Source organism: Bufo bufo, chromosome 3 (assembly GCF_905171765.1).
Source record: "Bufo bufo chromosome 3, aBufBuf1.1, whole genome shotgun sequence".
NCBI classification, from domain to species: Eukaryota; Metazoa; Chordata; class Amphibia; order Anura; family Bufonidae; genus Bufo; species Bufo bufo.
In genome coordinates this window covers 666,596,229-666,615,497 of record NC_053391.1, presented here as the reverse complement: position 1 = coordinate 666,615,497, position 19,269 = coordinate 666,596,229, and the positions used below count along the sequence as shown (strand labels likewise).

Genomic DNA, 19,269 nt, shown 5'->3' with positions numbered 1-19,269 from the left:
ACAGAATGCATAGTAAAATAGGGCTGAAGGGGTTAAAAAAAAATCTAGCAAATAATTTTAACTCACCTTGTTCGCGCAGCCCGGCTTCTCTTCTTTCTTCTTCTTTGAGGAAAAGGACCTGTGGTGACGTCACTGCGCTCATCACATGGTCCGTCACATGATCCATGGTGATGGATCATGTGATGAGCGCAGTGACGTTGCCACAGGTCCTTTTCCTCCTGCACAGCAAAGATGAAGACAGAAGAGAAGCCGGGCTGCACGAACAAGTGGATGAGGGGAGTTAAATTATTATTATTTTTTTAACCCCTCCAGCCCTATTGTACTATGCATTCTGTATTAAGAATGCTATTATTTTCCCTTATAACCATGTTATAAGGGAAAATAATAATGATCGGGTCTCCATCCCGATCATCTCCTAGCAACCGTGCGTGAAAATCGCACTGCATCCGCACTTGATTTTCACTTCTATGGGGCCCGCGTTGCGTGAAAAACGCACAATATAGAAAATGCTGCGATTTTTCACGCAACGCACAAGTGATGCATGAAAATCACCGCTCATGTGCACAGCCCCATAGAAGTGAATGAGTCCGGATTCAGTGCGGGTGCAATGCGTTCAACTCATGCATCGCATCCGCGAGGAAATCTCGCCCGTGTGAAAGAGGCCTTACTCTTCCCATCCAGTAATTATTCCAGCCTGTTGAGCATCGTTTTTTTTTGTCTAATTGGTTCTCGGGGTGTCATTATTTCTTGCCCACAATGAAGGCTCCGATGTGTAATTGTGACACGATGTGTAATCTGGTTTCCTAGAAGCAGTCACAAAGCTGTCAGGAGCAGCTCTCGGGCAGGACACGGCTGCAGGACCAGGCAATTACCAATAACCAAAGTGAAATCAGACGGCTGAGGTGCCAGCTCCACGCTTCTCAGGAGACTATCATCAGCGGCAGGGTCATCATTGAAAATCTTAAGTCTACTGTAAAAGAAATCACATTAAGTAGGAACTTGCTGAAAGACGAGAATCAGCGCCTCTTGCAGCAGCTGAGGGATTGTCAGAAGCGATGCCAGGTAATGACATGATGGAAGGCAGCACACAGCCACCAACAATGTTCTGTCAAGTCCAATCATGGCACTCCTCATCATTGGTACAAGCACATTATCACCCCGCCAGAGCCCTCATTACCAGATAAATGCCCAGCGCTACTGTCCTGGCATATTTTAACATGTTCAATGCTGAACAGGCAAGTTGGTAAGAGCTTTGTGGTTCTGGTGGCAGAAGGTGACTTGTCAATGAAGGGGTTGTCACTTTTAGCTGGTGGGGGTTATAGAAGTGATGAGGAGAGGTGGACCGGGACCGTAGAGTAGGCCAAGTCCAAGTGGCGGTAGCACATTGTTAGTTCACTTTTGAAGACCCTTAAAAGGGTTAAATAAGGAGACTTAAGTACTATCGTCAGGATAGATCATCAATATCTGATCTTGGTGGTCCGACACCCGGGACCCCCGCTGATCAGCTGTTTGAGAAAGCCCTGGCACTCTTGTGTGTTCCATGGCCTTCTCTGCTCATCAAGCACAGCGCTGTCCATTGTATAGTGGCTGTGCTTGGTATCGCCGCTCAGCCCCATTCACTTCTTCTACGCTGCGCCTAGGCCATGAAAACGATGAACGTGTTGTCACTTGGCCTAGGGAAATCTGAGAGAAGCAGCTGATCGGCGAGGGTCCCGGGTGTCCAAAAGATAGGTCATCAGTATTTAAGACTCAGAAAACCCCTTTTTAATCTGGTAGGTCTGGGGTCATGTTAAGAAGTACGTCCGTCATAGGAATGCCTAAGTGTCTTCACGGCATGTTTATACAGAGTGTAGAAAGAAAGGAGAGAAGAGACTTTGAGACCAGGTAGTGAGTAGAAGATGGTGAGGAGCCTGGACATGAAGACGGAAGGTGGGAAGAGAGTTGGGGGCGACGTAATGAAAGAAGGTGGCAAGGAGCCTGGTAGAAGGGATGGAGCCTGATGGAGAGTCACCATAAATAAACGTATAAATGAAAGATAACTTCAGAATGGATCCTGCTAGAAATAAATCTGTGGCCCATTACTGTGATTCTGAAATGTCCAATGTATGTTTGATTATGTGTGATGATTCAGAACAATCCTAGATGGATTTATCAATGTAACGCCTCTTGCATGTTTGGGTTGTGCGGGAATAGCCTTACTACCTGCTCAAGTACATAAAACCGTTCATTGATCAGTTTCTTAGATGTAAGGGTTTAACAACCTCACACATCAGACCCATCAGACAACCAATCTCCTCTTTATCACTTGACACCCAGAGGATGGAGAGCAAACTCTTGACGATTGAACTGCAGGCACAGGAAGACCTCTCGAGGGCTGTGGAGATGGATCAAAGGGATCTGCACACATTTATTTTGCAGTATTCTGAAGAAAAGAAGCTCAGGTAAGATAACCCTTGATACGTGGCCACCATCAAAACTTTTTGGGCCCTTCACAGTAAATGGTTTTGAGATGTCCCATGTTGTCCATTCTGCACACCAGTTACCAAACACGGTAGAATAAAGTATTGTAGCCAACTGACTAATATACTGTATACTTTTATGGCCATTGGGGGGACCAATAGGACTGTTGGTTAACTGCCAAAATTTGATTAATACCACAGGCTGAGGTGGGGACTAGCATGACTGTGCTTTATCCTTCTCGGCAATCTACCAGTAAAGCTTTAAAGGGGTTGTCTAGTTTGTTTAGAAAACCCATTTCCACATACTATTAGGTAATCTGGAGTTAATAAGAGGGTTGTCTGCTGCTTAGGATCCTTATACCTCAGCAAGAGCGAAAAGCATTAAAAAGAGACTCTCTTTCTGAAGTACTTATACTACCCTGTCTTCCGTAGACAACCCATTGATCGGTAAGAGCATTGTGCAATGCTTAATTTCCCCCTGTGGTGGCCAGTTGATCGCTAGGGATCCCAGCAGGTAGTCTTTATCAGCTAATTGTCAAGGACATTCGAACAGATAGGGATTGTCCAAAATTGACTGTATTTGGTTACAACTCCAGTCTACTGTATGGGGTTGTCAGGCATCACATTCCTAGCAACCTGACTGGCTAAGATTACTAAGGTCCTCATCTCAAGGCACTGAATTAAGGAACAAGGAGGCACAGACAGGACTTGACCTTCTCTAACTGGTGTATTAACCCAATAGTGTATATGATCGAGAAGATCCTGTATACTGAGATGTGTATTCCACTCTTTTTTTTTTTTTTTTTGCTCTTGTTAATTATGTTTATGTGGAAATCACCTTTTTATTTCCGTCTTTCAGCGCTCAGGATTCGGACGTGTTCATGAAGGAGAGGACGCCAAACAGGGAGAAAGTTCAAAAGAGATTAAAGCTGTCTCTATGTAAAGAGGATCAGGTAACATGATCGCTGGAGGCTTCTTCACATTCATGGTGTTTGTTTGTTAGAAGGTCGATATTTGCGCAGTCCCCTTTTATGTTCTCCAGAAATTCTAGACTATGAAGGCTTTGGATAATGATGCTTTGATGACACATTGAGTAAAGAGGTCAGATGTATAATTATCCAGGTTTAAGAAAAGACTTGTTCTAATAATTTTCACTTTACCTTTCACTTCCAAGGACAAATCTCATACTTCATCGCAGGGTTCCATTTCATTGGCCAAGGACGTATGAGATATGTCCTTTCTACTAAGGGCTCTATCTCAGGCTGTATACCAGCTAGAGATAAGAATGGGAGCTGTCATGGCCACTACACGGTGGATGAAGCTGTCTGCTTTTTGCTCCATCCACTGTTATGTTTCCAGTGGTGTAGGCCGCCAGAATCAGCTGATCGTGAGGGTGTCGGTTGAGGTAGGTTATCAGTAGAAAGAGACTGAAAAAACATTAGAATCACGTGTGTGGCAAAATGGCACCTAAAAAAAATGGCTCACTACGGCGGACTCAGTCAGGCTTACTGCAAGGGCTATGGCCAATAGCTCCAGGAGAGCGCTATGGTTAAAATCATGGTTGGGGGATATTGGCTCCAAAGCCAGATTATGTAATATTCCCTTCTACGGAGAGTTTCTTTTTGGGAAAGATTTAGAAAAAATTCTGGAGAAGGCTTCTGATTCAAAGAAAAGTTTCCCAGAAGATAAAAAGAAAAGAAAAGCTCCATTATTTTTCAGTTTTAAACAAAATAAAGGAAAGGGATTTTTATTCAACTCTCGTGATAACGACTCATCCAAGAAATGACGCCAGAGATCCGGTGGGGGGAAGATTGAGACAGTTTGTAGAATCCTTGAAATTTTTTTCTCCAAACCCTTGTTTGATAGATATTCTTTGCCAGGGTTACAGGATTCCCTTTCACAAGGTTCCCCCCAAAACATTTGTGAGCATTCCAGTCCAAAGCTCAGGATCTCTTCAACATTGTCTGAAGCAGGGGATTCTGGACTTAGTCCAGATGGAAGTTCTGGTACCGGTACCAACAAATCAAATTGGTCTGGGTTACTACTCCACGGTATTCATGGTACCGAAACCCAGCGGGAAAATGCGTTTAATCATAAACCTCAAATTAAACAAGTCAATAAAATACGAAAGGTTCAAAATGGAATCGATCAAATCCACGGTCAATGTTCTACAGGAAGGTGTATTTTTAGCGCCAATAGATCTAAAAGACGCATATTTCCATATACCCATTCACCTAGATTCCCAACAATACTTAAGAATAGCGGTGTGGATTAAGGGCCAGCTAAAACACGTCCAATTTTCAGGCTCTTCCCTTCGGTATAACGACAGCGCCCAGACTTTTCACAAAAATTATGTTGGAAACATTAACGCCTTAATAATACCATATTTGGACGATCTTTTAATAGTGGGCGATACCAAAATAGACCTAGAAAACAATCTTTTGAAAACCAGAGACAGATAAAGGGACCTGGGATGGATCATAAATTGGGAGAAATCCCAGATTCTTCCCACGCAAAAGATAGTGTTCCTGGGTATACTTTTGGATTCAGTTAATCAGATGTGTTTTTTGCCGGAGGACAAGATACAAAAGATTCAATTACAAATAAGAATTTTCATGGGGGAAAAAAAAAATCCCATACTATCCATCAAACTATGCCCCTCATCGGTTCCCTAACTTCATGCATCCCAGCAGTGAAATGGGCCCAATTACATTCCTGGCCCCTTCAGAGACACATGTTACTAAATTGGGATCGAACTCTGGAATCATTAGACAAACTGATTCTAATCCCAGAGGATATCTTATTATCCCTAAAATGGTGGGGGAAAAAAAGCACAACTTAAAAATAGGAATCCCTTGGGTTGTGAGGAATCGCAGACTTCTGACAGGTGAGACGTTGCATGTCATGGGCCATGGACATTGTGGACCTCTCCCCAGTCTGGTGCCTCATCACTAGTAATGCGGAGATCAGGTCTTCAGCAGAATCTGTTAGTTCAGAAAGCTGCAGCCAGCTTTCTCTTCTGGTCAGAGGGTCAGCCATCTTGTCTGCCTGTGTCTAACCCTGGAGGAGCCTGTACCATCTGTAATGTTGTGCACAGGATCTTCTCAGACCATGAATAGGATTTATCAGCATCTCTCACCAGCAGATGAAGCCCTGCCCGAGGAAGGCAGGGTGTAGGTCCTCCAGATGCTGATCAGGACAACATGACAAGGGAGGAGGAGGTTATGTACAACGCCTCATAGACAAGGGGGTGGTGCATGATCCGTAGTCTAGGAGACGAGCGCTGTATAGGCCACTGTTACTAGCATGGCTGACCCATACAAAACTGAAATATGTGCAATTTTTTTTGTCCCTTTTTTTTTTAAAGGATGAAAAAGATTTCTCCGTGAAAGAGAGTAGAAACTCCGGCCTTGAAAGGCTGCGGGCCGACGTCTCAAACCTGACTGAGAAGCTTCATCAGAAGGACATGACTATAGCAGCCATCAGCCAGAAAGTCTCCAGACTGGAGCGAGAGCTGAACTTGAAAGAGCATGGAGATGTGCACCAACAGGTAGGAGGACTTGTCTACCGTTGCCTAAGGGTTACTGATGTCCATAGGTAACTACCACCGTGTCCATGAGGACCACCAGGCTTCTGTTCTACCTGCCCAGCATCTGATGAGTACAAAGGGGAGTAATAGGAGGGTTCTGATCACATTGGTATAAATACATTTACCGCCCTTACAGAGGACTTCTCAGCTCTCCTGACTTGTCTGTATTGTATTCCCGATTAAATGACACACCGGGGGTGTCTTTTCTTATATCTCTGTGATGTGTTGTTCCTCTGTTAATCCTCCTGGAACAGTTATAAAAGGTCTCATCCCCCCCTCCCCTTTCCTTAGAGGAGTATTTCCTACGTGGTCATTTATGCCTGGTGACGATGACGATCTCTTCCATGCTTTTGCTTTGGCATTAGAGGAAAAGTGGCCGAGATGCCAGTGATGTGCTGCCTGACGTGCCAGAAGATGTAGTAGTAATCCTTACTGTGACCTTGTATGGCTTGTGGTCGCACATTGAACAGACGTGGTCGTGGCATTTCCTGACCGTTTCTTAATTGCAGATATGATATTCTACAGAAATGCGTCTTATGTGCTGGCGAACCTGTCATCAGTATTGACCTCTAGAGCTAATTACATGTTCCTCCTGTTCATCCTCCCATCATTCAGAAACTGTCTTTTTTTTTACACTCAAAAGTATAGTCTTCATGTCAAAAATCAACGTAGAAAATACTCATGGAGTCATTCGGGCGTTACGCTGGATGAGACAAGTCTCTCACAGACTGCCCCTTGCCTTCCTGACGTCAGTTCCCGGCCAAGGAAATCTCACACTGGTGCAGAAGACGTTCAAGCTTGAGGAACCCAAAAGAAACGGTCTTTCAGTCTTGCGCCAAAGGTCTACTTCACTTACTGACAGCAAAGACGTATCCTGAGGCTCCACTAGCAAAAGTGAGAGTATTAAAGGGAACCAGCCATCAGAAGTGACCTCCGCGATCCAGACATGAGCGGTGAGCGGAGGTGTATACACCTCGGCTTCGAGCACTCCCTGCTGCGGGACTGATGTCAGCTGATTACAGGGAGTGCTCGAAGCCCAGGTGTATACACCTCCGCTCACCGCTCATGTCTGGATCACGGAGGTCACTTCTGATGGCTGGTTCCCTTTAATACTCTCACTTTTGCTAGTGGAGCCTCAGGATACGTCTTTGCTGTCAGTAAGTGAAGTAGACCTTTGGCGCAAGACTGAAAGACAGTTTCTTTTGGGTTCCTCAAGCTTTGAACGTTCCATACAAGCGCTTACATAATATAAATTGTCCACCTGATGGTATGTCTGGCTCGGCTGCTATTACTGTGATGGGTAATGGGGCGTTTCACAAAGTCTTATGTGTTGTCACTGTGTCCCAAGGATGTCCATCTCCGTCCTCCAGTGCCATTCTAAAGCCGGAAAGACGGAGCTGTCAGTTATGGTGGGAAAGCAATCGAGCGGCCGTCGTGCCAACATGAAGCTATGGGCTTTGTGTGACTGAGCTGGGTGCACCCCCGCCCTGCGCTCTCTCGCCTCCTGCGTGCTTCCACATTCATCAGGACACAGAACGGCTGGAAAGCCTACAAATACCAGTGTTATTTATGTGGCTATAAAATCAGACAGCCGTGATAAATGTCCGAGCGTCACTTGTGCAGCTGAACGGCGGCGTCTTCAGAAGTCTCACTGGCAGGTGCCGGGATGGAGGCTTTCTTCTCTGTGTGAAGAGCAAGGGACCTGGAACATGTCCAAAAGTTTTTCTTTTTTTAATTTTTTTTTATTGCTGATAAATGTAGAAGAAAGGACGGACTGTCTTGTATGGACGGCACCAGTCGGGTCACATGGAGCGAGAGCCTCGTCTTCTTACCATACGTATTGTCCGCCATTGTGTGCAGGATAAATATATGTATGAGACTAGTGCGGTAGTTTACAGGTGTGATGGTCTATGGGACTGGTGAGAACAGTGCTCGGCCATCTCCAGCAGTCCCATAGAAGTGAATAGGGTGGTGGTCACATCTGCGCACTACTCCACCATTCACACAGGACTCGGGAAACCCCGTTCTTGTAATGGCAGAGGGTCCCAGCAGTCATACATTTGTGGATAGGTGATAAAATGCTGTATGTGGGCAGACTCTGGTTTTCCGGGAGTTCAATATTGATGGCCTCTACTCAGGATAAGTCATAAATATCCGATCGGTGGGAGTTCATCTCTTGGCACCACCACCACCGATCACATGTCTGGTGAGGGCTGCGACCCCATCATAACTTTTCAAGCACAGCGCCGTACACTGTATCGTGTTCGTGGTTGGTATTGCAGCCTAGGAGCATTCACTTGAATGGGACTGAGCTGCAGATAGACAGAGGTGTCTGGAGGGGGCACGGGTGTCTGTCAGCAGCTCCCATTGTCTTTCATAGAAAAAAGTGGCCAAAGGAGGAAAAAATTAAAAAACCTATTGGTTTGAAACCAACTCTGGTTGCGTTTTGCTCCTATGGTCCACTCGACCCCAGAGTCCAGTGGATACATACCTCATTGTCTTTCATAGAAAGATCGTAGTGATCACTGTTGGTGTATGGCCACCTTAAGAGCGACTTTCCATCCTAATAGTCTAGTCGACCATCCTTCAACTCTCTCCAGATCTTCTGTGTCCTTTTTAAGGATCAGATCCCCCAAACTGATTTGAGATGTCCGGGAATTTGTAGAGAGGCAGTATTCTATTTAGATCACCGCTTTGCCGCCAGATAATTTCATTACAGATTGGGACATTCTTTGCATTCTCATTTTTGTCACTTTTTTTTGTGAAATCTTGTAGGTCTTGAGATCAGCAGAAGAGCCCTATCCCTCACATGACCCGACGCTGGAACCAGAGGTGGAGAAAGAACTGAAGAACTTTTTCACCGGGCACGATCTGGAGGTTCTGCAGCCAGAGATGATGAAACCTGTTTCCTTGCATAAAGAGATTACCAGGAAACTGAGCCAAGGAACACAGAGCAGGTACATTGATATTTACTCTGTAGAGGGCTTTGAAATTAGATACCAAGACACCTACATGAGCTAAAGTGTCCTCAGGCCATCAACCCTCATCACTCAGTACTTCCTTCGAGGTCCTTAAAGAGGCCGATATTCTCTTTATTCAGCAGTCTAGCCTCTTCTGACTTTTGGGGCTCCTGTTCTTACTGGTGGCTAGAGATGAGCGAATCGAAGCTGACGATTCGCACCGAAGCCGAATTTTCTCGCACTTCGTGGTAACTGATCGCATTTTTTCCTAAAATGACTGCTGCATGTTAGGACATGGAGCAAGGAACTCTGGGAAGGCAGGATCACCCATAATGCAATGCATGCAGCCAGCCAGCCCTGTGATGTCACAGCCCTATAAATAGCCTCAGCCATCTTGGATTCTGCCATTTTCCAGTGTACTTAGTGCAGGGAGAGACATCAGCAGGCGCTAGGGACAGTGCTAGGAAAGACTTGATTGTGGTGAAAAAAACATTTATAAGTGCAGGGAAAGATTATTCAAGGTGTAGGGACAGGATAGCGAGGCATCATTCCACAGCGTTTATGTAGAACAGGGGGGTTACAGCCGGGGTAATAGGAACAATCCTGACTGCGGATCCAAATTGCCATTATACAGCTCTGTAATTCCAGCAAACCGTTCTTGTTATTGGGGTGCGAGTGCTGTTTGATACAGACAATAACAGGGTTTATTACAAGGAAATATTTCTAGAGTACGTCTTATTTGCCCTTGTGCGGTGCAGTTATATGTGGTAAAGCCCTTTTTCCCGTGTATTAGTGGCAAAAGAAAAATATATTTTCCCTTGTGCCGTGCAGTGATATATTCTAAAGCCCTGTTTGCCGTGTATTAGTGCCGAAATTAAAATATATTCGCCGTTCAGTGTTGCACTTATCTGTTGAAAAGCCTTTTGTGTTGTGTAAAAGTAGAAAATAATTAGGGCCTAATTGCCGTTTAGCGGTGCAGGGATATATTCTAAAGCCCTGTTTGCTGTGTATTAGTGGCGAAATAAAAAATATTAGATTATTTGATCTAACAGTATGTCAGACAGAGAAGTGCCAGGCCATGCACAGGGGAGTGGCAGAGGCCTAAATGTTTCTGGCGCAGGCACAGGTCGCAGCAGAGTAAGGGGCGGTGGCAGCAGGAGTCGCAGCGAGAGGCCTGAGCTTCCAGTGTCAGCTAGCAGTAGTGTCTTGACCAGCAACCCAGCAGTTCTTGAATGACATCAGATACCCACAGCTAGTAGTCTGTGGGTTCGTCAGACACAACCCTTAGTTGGCATGACCCGGGAGCCTCTGTCCTTTTCTGTTCCCTCAGCCAGACAAGTATTATATGCTGTGGGCTCAGCTCCACTAAACAGCGAGCATGAGGTACTAGAGGACAGTCAGCAGCTACTGGCCAGCCAAGATCTGGAGAAGACATCCGCCGCTTCCTCCGGTAGGTGGGCAAATAGTGATGAGGAGAGCGGCGTGGGAGCTGGTGCTGTGAGCGGTCAGGCTCCTGACCCAGAGACCGTTGAGGAGGACATCAGTGACGTGCAGACAGTACTCGATGATGATGATTATGTAGCCGATCGCATTTGGGAGCCGGGTGAATTAGGGGCTTCATCATCATCATCGGGAGAAGAGGGTGATAGCTTGCCCATAAGGCAGCGGCGGAGCCAGGAAGTCACTAACGTGGCTGAGAGTCAGCAGGGTGGGAGGTAGGAAGCCAAACGTGCCTGGGGTAGACCTCCCGCTTTGCAGGGGCCTACCTGCCTGGAAAGTAGTGGTGCAGGGGTTCACGGAAGCAGCAGCGGTAGCAGGCAGTCAGTGCGGAGCGTTGGGGGTAAAATAACCTACTCGCCGTTTTTTTGTTAAGCCGCCGGAGGAGGTGAACATGGCCACTTGTAGAATCTGTGGCCAGGATGCCAATGTTGGCACTACGGCCCTGCATCAACATATGCAGCGTCGCAATAAAGTGGCCTAGGAGAACCGTGGCTCCGATGTGGTGGTCCAGCCTGCCGCTGCATCACCCACTGGCACGTACCCAGTTTCAGGCAGTCAAGGCTCCACCACCTCAGCCGAAGGGAGCTGTCTGTCCTTCACATCATCTGCTGGTCCTGATGCTCCTGCTCCTCATACTCCTCGTCACTCATTCTGTTAACAATCGATCACCGAAGCGATTCCCAAGAGACAACAGTATGCGTACACTCATCCAACCGCGCAGAAGCTGAATGTGCTCCTGTCCAAGTTGCTGGTGCTGCAGTCCCTCCCTTTCCAAGTGGTCAACTCTGCACCTTTCAGAGAACTGATGGCTTGTGCCGAGCCGAGGTGGAGAGTCCCAAGCCGTCATTTCTTTGTGAAAACATGTAGAACAGAAGGTGGGCCAGTCCTTTAGCCTGTTGGTGTCTGCCAAAGTGCACGGCAGCACCAACGTGTGGAGCTGTAACTACGGTCAGGGACAATACATGTCCTTTACGGCCCACTGGGTGAATGTGGTTCCTGCACAGCCACACCAGCAACTTGGCCAGGTGACGCCGCTTCCACCTCCACTTTGCCACGCCATTGGTCCAGCGACAATGTCCGCCTCTGCCTCCTCATCCTCCACCGTGTCCTCAGCCATCCAATGCAGGGTCAAGTCACAGTGCCCCTCCAACATACCACATGTGCAGGGCACGGCGGTGTCAGTGTTCTGCACCTCGTTTTCCTGGGCGAACAGAGTCACACAGGGGAGGAACTGCTCCGTGTCCTTCATCAAGAAATCGAATCCTGGCTTTCTCCGCGACAACTCAAATTCGGAACCATGGTAACCGACAACAGGAAGAACATTGTGTCGGCGCTGCGTCAAGGAGGGCTGAGCCATGCGCCCTGCATGGCGCATGTGTTTAATCTGGTTGTAAAGCGGTTCCACCCATCTGCAAGACATCATAAAAATGGCCAGGAATCTTTGCATGCACTTCAGCCACTCGTACACCGCAAAGCACACCCTCCTTGAGCTGCAGCGGCAGAACGGCATCCCCCAACATAGGCTGATATGCGACGTTTCCACTCGGAATTCCACCCTCCATATGTTGGACCAACTGTACGACCAGAGAAAGGCCATAAACGATTTCTTGATGATCCAAGCGGACAGGAGTACTCCTCTGTGTAACTTCCATGTCAGCCAGAGGCAGCTAATGCGTGACACCTGCCGTTTGCTCAGGCCCTTTGAGGAGGCCACGTTATTTGTCAGTCGCCAGGACTATGGGATGAATGTTATTCCACTGCTACATGTCCTGGAACAGATGCTGGTAAATCTGGCTGGTCAGGGGACTGGAGACGTGGCACTTAGATCTCACGGCCACATGAGCCCTGTGGGGGCTGAAGTGGAGGGGGAGGACATTGGAGCACAAGCAATTTGTAGAGAAATGGGTGGTTTTTATACACAGGTGACAGGAGAGGAGGAGCAGGACCAGCCAGAGTGGCTACAGGGCGATGAGGAAGATGAGACGGAGAGAGGACCCAGACACACCATGGCAGTATGCAGTGGAGATGAAGGCAGGGAGTCCCACCAAGTCACTTGCACAAATGGCCTGATGCATGCTCATCTGCTTGGGTAGTGACAACTGAATTGTCACCATTCGGCAGAGGGATGACTTCTGGCTCGCTACCGGTCCAAAAAGGGGGCCTTTTTTTTACACCCAGTGAGACGGAGGACAAACTGAACTACTATAGAGACATCCTATGTAGTCAGTTGGCCGCTGCCTATCTGCGCCATCGTCCATCCTCTCGCAGGTCTGACTCACGTTCCAGTGCCATGGCTGCTGGGAACAGGTGGGGGGGTAGGAGCAGTACCAGCTCCATCAGCAGCCTGAGTCTAGAGTCGCTGATGAGCAGCTTTCTTCACCCGCATAGTGAAGAAACTACTCGCCAGCAGCAGCAGGTAGACCAGGAGCAGGACCTGAACCAGTAGGTGGTGGCATACTTGGAGTGCACACTGCCAGCTGTCATTGAAGATCCGCTGGACCACTGGGCAGCCAAACTGAATTTGTGGCCACAACTGGTTCGAGTTTGTCCTGGAAAAGCTGTCTTGCCCGGCCAGTAGTGTGCCAACAGAGCGGGTGTGTAGTGCAGCGGGGGCCATAGTTACCACAAGGAGAACTCGCCTGTGCACCCAAAATGTGGAGAGACTGACCTTTTGTCAAGATAATTCAGGCGTGGATCAGCCAGGATTTCCAACCACCAATTCCTGATGCATCAGACTAGATCATCCATGGTGCCACACCAACACTTTGACAAAAGAGACCGGTTTCTTCTGGCTACCTGCCTCAGCTACTATTCTGATGATGCCACCCGCCTGATGCCACACATCTGATGCCAAGTGCTCCTTCTTTCACCCACCATCTTTAGCAGGTACTGGTATTGCCACCCACCTCCACACTGTCACCTTGCCACTCTGTGGCCTCCTGATGCTGCCGCCACCTCACCACCATGTCATAGGGCCACTCCTGCTGTTCCCACCCTCCCAACTTCATGACTGGGCCACTATTTTGGCTTTCGGCCTGGCTGACATCATCATTTATTTGACCCTTTTTCTGAGACGCACAACGGATCCTGTCTGTGTAGCAGCTGTAAGGCCTGTATGGTCCCATCAGAATTGGCTTATGATTTGGTAGCCAAAAGCAGGAGTGGGTACAAAACACAGAAGACATGCAAATATTCCATTCACGTGTCATCTCTGTTTTGGATCCACTCCTGTTTTTTTTGGCTTTAGCAATACTGATGGATTACTGACCAAATGCTGACCGAGTGAAGGCGGATGATTAACAGACAGGATCCGTTTTTTGTTGGTTATTGTTCTGACAGATCAGAGGAAGGGCAGAGGAACGTCAACACAAACTTACTGCTGACACCCTCTCCACTCTCTCGGGGGGCTCTACTTGTATAAGCATTTAATAGAAGAGGTTCTGTAGAAATCTATGTGGAATCAGCTGACGACGGTGTAAAAGGAGTGCGCTTCTTCTTGGTGCTAACATTGATCTGTAAGGCTAAGTTCATACTTGAGTTATTTGGTCAGTATTGGCCCCGTGACTGCCCAAATAAGTGAAGTGTGCAGTGATTCTAAGAGTGACGCCTGTGATCTGCATGTCATACTGACTCTCAGTATAATTTCACTACCACAGCAGACTCCCTATGCGTGTTACTACAAGGCACAGTGTTCTACACCACTATACAGGCACAGTGTTCTACACCACTATACAGGCACAGTGTTCTACACCACTATACAGGCACAGTGTTCTACACCACTATACAGGCACAGTGTTCTACACCCCTATACAGGCACAGTGTTCTACACCACTATACAGGCACAGTGTTCTACACCACTATACAGGCACAGTGTTCTACACCACCATACAGGCACAGTGTTCTACACCACCATACAGGCACAGTGTTCTACACCACCATACAGGCACAGTGTTCTACACCACCATACAGGCACAGTGTTCTACACCACCATACAGGCACAGTGTTCTACACCACTATACAGGCACAGTGTTCTACACCACTATACAGGCACAGTGTTCTACACCACTATACAGGCACAGTGTTCTACACCACTATACAGGCACAGTGTTCTACACCACTATACAGGCACAGTGTTCTACACCACTATACAGGCACAGTGTTCTACACCACTATACAGGCACAGTGTTCTACACCACTATACAGGCACAGTGTTCTACACCACTATACAGGCACAGTGTTCTACACCACTATACAGGCACAGTGTTCTACACCACTATACAGGCACAGTGTTCTACACCACTATACAGGCACAGTGTTCTACACCACTATACAGGCACAGTGTTCTACACCACTATACAGGCACAGTGTTCTACACCACTATACAGGCACAGTGTTCTACACCACTATACAGGCACAGTGTTCTACACCACTATACAGGCACAGTGTTCTACACCACTATACAGGCACAGTGTTCTACACCACTATACAGGCACAGTGTTCTACACCACTATACAGGCACAGTGTTCTACACCACTATACAGGCACAGTGTTCTACACCACTATACAGGCACAGTGTTCTACACCACTATACAGGCACAGTGTTCTACACCACTATACAGGCACAGTGTTTTACACCACTATACAGGCACAGTGTTTTACACCACTATACAGGCACAGTGTTCTACACCACTATACAGGCACAGTGTTCTACACCACTATACAGGCTTTTTTACGTAATTTGCCGTGAATATATTCAGATCGAACCAAATCTTTCTCCAAAAATTCGGCAAACCCGTGAATCAAATTTTTAAAAAATTCACTCATCTCTACTGGTGGCATTGGCATCAGGCAGGGGACAGGATCTCTGGATATTTTGGTGATCCAATCTCACATTACGGGGTCCAACAGGAAGATGACAGATGGGGAGATCTTCGGTGGGGTCTTCAAGCTAGAGATCTGCTGGAAAAGCATCTGAATGGTTGGACAGATGCAGGAGGCTTCATCTGTCACCCTGTTGGCACCCTAGTGACAGGCCGCCGGATCTATCATGTATGTATGCCTATTAAGCTGGCCATTTAGATTAGATCTATGGTGACCAAACCACTTGTTTTGGTTAGACCGGCTGTTTATCTAATGTATATGGGGGATTCCCATTGAATTTCAAGACGCCCAAGCCTTTGTTTTATGGAGGATAAGCCACCACCAGAGGTGTAAAACAACGGCCGGGCAGAAGTGTGTGTATGGGGGGAGGGGGGAGTTGGGATAAGATCGCTGGCAGCCTGCCCACAGCTATCTAACATGTGGAGCCAGCTTTAGGCTATGCCGTAATGAAACTGACCTAGATTATAAAGTCAAGACCTTTTGTTTTTCTGATACAAAGTTCCAGATCCCCTTTGTGCCCTTGGATTTAAAAGATAACCTTTTGGTTATCTGCAGCCACCACTAGAGGGAGCTTGGAAGGTTGCTGCATACTGTTAATTCACTGACCTCTAGTGGCGACTGTAGTCAGCCAGCAGCTTATTATTTAAAGAGTACCTGTCACTGTGATCAACCCTTTTAAACCAGGCATAATGCCTGGTGGGATTGATCCTGCTGAGTTGAAGGATACCTGAGATATGTAGATCCATTCCTGAGCAGATTTACTTTTTACTAGTTGTTGAATTAGGTGCACCTAGCAGCTCCTCGGAGCACCGGAGCTCCTCCGCTTTGTACTTATTGCCACTCCCTTTGATTGATGGCTTCCAGGCATCTCTTGTGATCCTGTAATCTCGTGCCTGGGCTCTAGTTTACATTATCAGCGCATGCGCAGTACATCAGCCTCTGCTTCCCCAGCAGCACAGATGACTGCGGTGTGTCCACTGATGACTTCATCCTCCCTCTGGAAATGGCGGCGCTCTGCTTTGTTTGGGCAGGCGATGAGGTCATCTGCGCTGCTTGGATAGGAGAGGCTGATGTACTGCGCATGCGCCGATAGTGTAATCTATGGCGCAAGTGCGAATTTACAGAGCGCTTTGTCAATGAAGGGGGGGGGGGTGTCAAAAGGTACAAAGCGGATGAGCAATGATGCTTTGAGGGGCTCGGGCACGGCCCTAGGTGCACCGAACACCTAATTAACAATATAAAGTGAATTTGCTCAGGAACGGCGCAATAGAGGAACATAAATGAGGTGTCATTATACTCAGCAGGATCAACGGTTTAATAGGGCTGATCCTGCTGACAGATGCTCTTTAATGTGTCTCGTCTATACTGCATGGTGAATGCCTTAGTTGGAACTGCTGCTTTTCCCCATTCCTCCCCTAAATAAATTAATAAATGTTTACATTTTTATTTATTTTTTACCATTTAATACACTTTCTCCTGCAAAAATCCGTCCCTCACAGAACTGCTGCAATGGGAAAATGAAAAGACAGATTTTTGGAGTGCAGTGATAAAAAAAAAAAAAAAAAAAAAAAGCTGTGTCCTTAAGGGGTTAAAACTCCTGTAAGACTGTGCTGGAAATCACGCTGCACCATCTATGTGCAAACATCTGCATTAAAGGAGGCCGGTGGCCGGTGGCATTACATGAGGAGCGCTCTCCATGGTTACTGAGGGACGTCTTCTGTCCGTACACAGATCTGTATGCTAATGCATCACACGGGCGTCCACAACTACACGCAGCGCGATGGGTCTCCAGGCTTCCAGCGCTGACGCAGCCTGCCCTCGATTTCCACATTATTTATTCGGAGCACTTAAGATGTGCAGAATGCAGATCTCGGCAGGATCCCGGGGTGAATTAGCTTTTACCATCTTTGATGGAACTTTGCTTTGTTCTTCTGAGTAATTATAGCTCAGCGCAGCAGAAGAAGTGCAGCTCTGAAGGTGCACTACAACCTCTCCTGATAGGGCACTGAGGTTCGGTAGATGATGCCGATCAGTGGTCTCCAACCGGTGGATCTCCAGCTACTTCCACTAGAACTGGGGAGCCACAAGTTGGAGACCACCACCCTGGAGGAAGAGTGTGTAGGTGTCTGGAGGGTGCCATGTGCCTTCTTGGCCTCCTGAGATACTGACAATCCTAAGTATGATACTCAGCAGACCACTGACGTCCTCTTAGCGTGGGTTGTTCCCCCATCCACCCTGGTTGAAGGTCAGGCCTCTACAGCAGTTTTTGGCCACATTAAAATTGCAACGTTTCCCTAGATATTGCAACTCTTGTAAATCACCTGCAACTTTTTCCTTGAGGTCATGTGACAGATGTGGTAACCTGCAACTTTAACGTGATCAGAATTTGTATCCTAACGGACAGTGACTGTGCAGCTGCTTCTCCAGCAGAACCCGGGGCCGATGCCCCACTCAGTCCCATCCATGGACCATAAATGTCATCTAGTTTTTATATTCTTTTTTATTTCAGATCAATCGAGGATGACGAGCAGACCCTGAAGATGGCGGATAATGACACAAATCATAATCTAAGCTGTGACCGCCTGCTACTGGACCAGGAATGGCCTCAGTTGAAGAGTCCAACTCGGGATGACCATCCTGAGATGGATTTCATCGACTTCTCCCTCCTAGTTTGTGATCAGTCAGGAGACTTTACTGCAGTGGTAAGTGGCTGTTGGGACATGCTGAGAGTTGTAGTTCTGCAGCTGCAGAGAGGGCAGGAGACCCCAGAGTTATACTCATCACAACAGGCGGGCCCCTGGGACCCCTGTGATCAGGAGAATGAGGGACTGAGCTGCAGCAGCACATATGGACCAACCCCAGAGAGTACCATAGACCCTTTACTCTTCTGGAGCAGGACCCCCAAGGATTACACTGACGACCTGTCCATGGATATTCCTGATAGACCCCCTTTGTCTTGTATTTCAGCCGGGCCCAGAAGAATCCTGTGTGTTGGCGGCAGAGCGCTTCCTGCAGGAGGAGAACCGACGAGCCCTGGACTTTGAGAATCTCTTGAATTCGCACATTGAAGAACTGCAGCGATATTCTGAGCGCACGGTGAAGAGATACTCATCTACGCTACACTGACCACCACCCACCATCTTCCCGAAAGGGACGGAGTAGAGAATCCAGCTGTGGTCACGGTTTTCAAGATCTCTGCTTTTTGTCCTTCAATAAAAACCCTTATTGTGTACTTCCACTGGGGTTATGTGATGGACACGCCAGAATGCGGCTCGTTACAGTCCAGTTGTCAGAGGTATATGTCTTGTAACGAGCTGTGATACCCCCTGGCAGTAAATAATAAAAGTTCCTATTGAGTGACAGAAAGCAGAGATTTTGAAAACCATGCAAAAGTGATACAGAAAATCTACTGTCAATTGATCTAACTTTATCATTCATGATGAATAACTTATTTACTAAAACCAGAAAACCTCAGGACCCCCGAGACATGTCCGTTCACTGACTGCAGCCAATGTCTAACCATCTTCAAGATCTCTGCTTGGGGTCAGTAAATGGAAACATTCCAAAGGCTGAAAACGCATCCCGGTCGTGTTCAACAAGTCAGTACGCAGGAGCTGAACACGTGTGTGAAGAGGATACGGATGTTAACAGAAATGTTTCCATTCACTGACTGTAAGAAGAGATCTTTAAAAACATGAGTAAGGCCTCTTTCACACGACCGTATGGCTTTTTCAGTGTTTTGCGGTCCATTTTTCACGGATCCGTTTTTTGTTTCTGTTGTGTTTCCATTTTTGTTCTGTTTTTCCCTATGGCCTATACAGTATCCAGTAATTACATAGAAAAAATTGGGCTGAGCATAAAATTTTCAATGGATAGTTCC

General features: G+C 47.2%; 1 protein-coding gene across 3 annotated transcripts in view; it reads left to right on the top strand.

Moving 5' to 3' along the window:
* Nucleotides 1–18,854, top strand: part of DEUP1 (deuterosome assembly protein 1) — a 39,559-nt gene extending 20,705 nt beyond the window's left edge. For 2 of the 3 annotated variants that reach the window (XM_040426347.1, XM_040426346.1), the window contains exons 7-13: nt 808–1,062; nt 2,236–2,441; nt 3,319–3,412; nt 5,827–6,009; nt 8,824–9,005; nt 17,899–18,091; nt 18,357–18,854. In XM_040426347.1, coding sequence (XP_040282281.1) covers nt 808–1,062; nt 2,236–2,441; nt 3,319–3,412; nt 5,827–6,009; nt 8,824–9,005; nt 17,899–18,091; nt 18,357–18,515 — 1,272 coding nt within the window. In that variant the 3' untranslated portion in view covers nt 18,516–18,854. The remainder of the gene's footprint in view (nt 1–807; nt 1,063–2,235; nt 2,442–3,318; nt 3,413–5,826; nt 6,010–8,823; nt 9,006–17,898; nt 18,092–18,356) is intronic. The other variant, XM_040426348.1, reaches the window with a different exon arrangement.
* Nucleotides 18,855–19,269: the final 415 nt, after the last annotated feature.